The 3,168-nt window shown below is 36.7% G+C and overlaps 1 protein-coding gene across 7 annotated transcripts; it reads left to right on the top strand.

The window, feature by feature from the left end:
* LOC111461983 (serine/arginine-rich splicing factor SR30-like) lies at window positions 1-2,938 on the top strand. 7 transcript variants are annotated; one of them, XR_002713680.1, is made up of 9 exons: window positions 22-68; window positions 205-242; window positions 335-454; window positions 566-631; window positions 809-883; window positions 1,689-1,856; window positions 1,949-2,021; window positions 2,127-2,170; window positions 2,904-2,938. XR_002713680.1 is itself a non-coding variant. In XM_023105629.1 (4 exons), exons 1-4 carry the CDS (start codon window positions 296-298, stop codon window positions 1,525-1,527), a joined length of 285 nt encoding a protein of 94 aa, XP_022961397.1. In that variant the 5' UTR covers window positions 253-295; the 3' UTR covers window positions 1,528-1,535. The 7 variants fall into 7 exon arrangements, 1 of the variants encoding a protein (XP_022961397.1); XR_002713679.1 differs by having other exon boundaries at window positions 2,130-2,170; window positions 2,904-2,934; XR_002713677.1 differs by lacking the exon at window positions 2,904-2,938 and having other exon boundaries at window positions 2,130-2,241.
* The last annotated feature ends 230 nt before the right edge of the window (window positions 2,939-3,168 follow it).

Below are 3,168 nucleotides of genomic sequence, written 5' to 3'. Positions count from 1 at the left end.
TTTTTCATGAACTCAGAAATCTTCAAGAGTCATCTCCTCTGTTTTCTCTCTAGCCTTAAAATCACCAGGTATCAATTGTTCTCCTTCAATTTGTAGTTTTCCCTTTCGAATTTTTGTTTTCAGTTCTTGACAGAAGAATGAAGATTTCGTCATTTCGCGTGTTGATTCTCTTTTTCATTTCGATTTTTGTGTTAATTTTGATAGCATGGTGATGATCGATGACTGCGATTATGCCTCCATAGGTTATTCTTCTCTATCACTATTTTAATCTATACGCTGCTCTTTCTACTGTGTGATGCAATTTTTGTTGCCATTTATTGTTATCCTTTTCAAGATTTTGTGCTTACTGTTCACGACGAAGGAGACGATGAGTAGCAGAAATAGTCGCACTATCTATGTTGGAAATCTTCCTGGAGATATTCTTTTGAGTGAAGTAGAAGATCTATTTTACAAGGTTTGATATCCTCGAATGCATACTTGTTTTGGTGAAATTTTTGTTTTAAAGTATTCGAGAGTTCTTGTTGTTGTTTTGAAAATTTTCCGACTAATTCTAGTTTACTTGCAGTATGGACGTATTGTCAACATTGATTTGAAGAATCCCCCACGCCCACCAGGCTATGCTTTTGTTGAGGTGAGATTTAAACTTGGCGCATTTGGAACTCTGGCTCTGTGGATGGAACATTTTCATCTGAGTCCCTAAAAATGTTTTTTGTTATCATTTTGGGTGTGGTATTCAAAGAATCCAAGTAGTTGCACTGAGCTGTTGGTGATCCTTATGTAAAACTTTTATTGCCTTCATATTTTTCAGTGTGAAGATATTCATGATGCTGAAGACGCGATTTATGGTTGAGATGGATATAAGTTTGACGGATATCGATTACGGGTACTAGTCACAATGCATGCTTGCTGATATTATTCCTCTATGATGTTTTATCCTCGTATAGAATTGTGAGATCCCACATTGGTTGTGGAGGAGAACGAAACATGTTTTTATAAGGGGTGGAAACCGTCCTAGCAGATACGTTTTAAAAACCTTGAGGGGAAGTCCGAAAGGGAAAGCCCAAAGCGGACAATATCGGTTAGCGGTGAGCTTGCAGATAAGAAAACTTGATGCATTTGAATGGGTAACAGTCTCTGTTTTGGGTTTTGCGTTCCTATCTTAATGCATTTGCCTGGTGCTTTGGTTCTATTCTTTATGAAATGGATGATGTCAAGTCTAGGCTTGTGTGTTGTTCCCATTGATGAAGATGTGGAGAACTTGGCTTCGATACCCCGACAACCTTGATGCCGATATTCTTTCCTTATTCATGATTTCCCAATTGTTGCTAACACTTGTGGAAAAGCTTGTTGAGTTGTACTGTCGTAATCTCGTGCAGTCGGTCAAGAATTATTTTCTCCGAAACATGCTGTTCTATAGTACCTAAAACTTTGTTGCACATTAATTCTACATTAGTATGTGTGAGATCCCACATCGGTTGGGGAGGAGAACGAAACATCCTTTATAAGGGTGTGGAAACCTCTCCCTAGCATACGCGTTTTAAAAACCTTGAGGGGAAGCCTTGAAAGAAAAGTTCAAATAGGACAATATCGGCTAGTAGTTGTTACATTATGGGTTAGAGTTCGTGTGTTCTTCCCACTCCCCCTGTCTTGCCACTGACTGTTCATCCGCTTGGATTCTATATTTCTAGTCAACTGTTGACGACATAGGAGGAAGAGTTGAGAATATGCCTTCGTTGTCGAATGTGGATCGCCATCATTTCAACTTTTGGCTATAGACCCAGAATTTCCTAGGTACTCGATATCGTTTATCTCTTTTTCCCAGGTCGAGATCAAGATCAGGATCGCCAGTTTCATATGTGAGTAGGAAATGGAATATATATAGCCCTCCCCTTTCTTTGGATTGTCTTAGGGACTTCCCTTCTGTTTCTCATTGTTTCATTGATTGCAGCGTCGACAAACCTCCGAGTCGGAGCAGATCTCGGTTCAAGTACAGAAACATATCCAGATCCCTTTCACCTAATGTAAGATCCTGATACAGACATGCATATTTCTTAGAACAAAGATAACAGTATGTCCAGACTTGGTTTCTTTTAAGACGTAATAACGAATATGAACTCCGACTTAAGCAGGTGAGCCCGGTTCGAAGCTATAGCCGATCGGTTGATTCCAGGTACTGATATTCAGAATAGAACATTGTTGTTGTGATGGTTCTTGGATAGGATAATAAAGGTTAGGAGAAAAGTCTTTGATGATGTTTATGTTTATAATGTGAGATGAGATATAATTCACTGTCTTCATTGGGGCTGTTATTCTCTTGTCTTCTAAATCTTATAGATGTACTTTTCTGTCTTTTCCTTTCCCTTTTTCGCATTTTTATTTCGCCGAATAATTTCTCGAGAGCTCGAGATGCAATATTACTTCAGGTCTGTTTCTTTTTGTTTTGTTGTTAATAGAACGTGAGATTATGCTTGATTTTAGGAGTGTTCATATGACTCAATAACCTGATTAGTTGAGAGTTCTAATCACTCGACCTAATTATGACGTCTAGAATTGATATTAGTGATGCATTGTTATTTGTGAATGTTTGATATTTGAGTTTAGCTTTTAGTGATTAATATAACATCATTATAGATAAATATTTATAAAAAAAACAACCTGATAACGATCCTCTATTAAGAATTCGGCTGTGAATTTTGTATGAGTTGTGGTTACTAATCCAACTAACTCAAAATTTCAGATTGATCCAAAAGATTTTTTTCGATCGACCCTACTTGATATCTATGGATCAATACGATTAAAAAAAAAATATATATATATATATATATATATATCGCTTCTTAGATAAGTGTAACGACTTAGATCCACTGCTAATCGATATTGTCCTCTTTGGGCTTTCCTTTCAGGCTTCCCCTCAAGGCTTTAAAACGTGTCTGCTAGGGAAAGGTTTCCACACCCATATAAATAAAGGTTTGTTCTCCTCTCCAACCAATGTGAGACATCATAATCTACTCCTGATATGAACCAAGAGACATTCATCATAACATATGATTCAATGAAGTTGAGAAGAAAATATTGTTGAAATTATCTTATTATCAAAAGATATTTCAATTCATTCACATTGAAAAAGAATGAAGTTTCATGTTATAAATTTTGGGTAGATTACAATTT

The sequence above is a fragment of the Cucurbita moschata genome, unplaced genomic scaffold (assembly GCF_002738365.1).
Source record: "Cucurbita moschata cultivar Rifu unplaced genomic scaffold, Cmos_1.0 Cmo_Scf00026, whole genome shotgun sequence".
In the NCBI taxonomy this organism is placed as follows: domain Eukaryota; kingdom Viridiplantae; phylum Streptophyta; class Magnoliopsida; order Cucurbitales; family Cucurbitaceae; genus Cucurbita; species Cucurbita moschata.
This window is presented reverse-complemented; position numbering and strand designations above follow the sequence as displayed.

Excerpts from the sequence above, each read along its gene's own strand:
- LOC111461983 (XM_023105629.1), top strand. The coding sequence starts at position 296 with ATGCAATTTTTGTTGCCATTTATTGTTATCCTTTTCAAGATTTTGTGC. Across the intron at positions 632-808 it reads CAGGCTATGCTTTTGTTGAG|TGTGAAGATATTCATGATGC; the intron begins GTGAGATTTAAA and ends CATATTTTTCAG. Across the intron at positions 840-1,498 it reads TCATGATGCTGAAGACGCGA|TTTATAAGGGTGTGGAAACC; the intron begins TTTATGGTTGAG and ends AACGAAACATCC.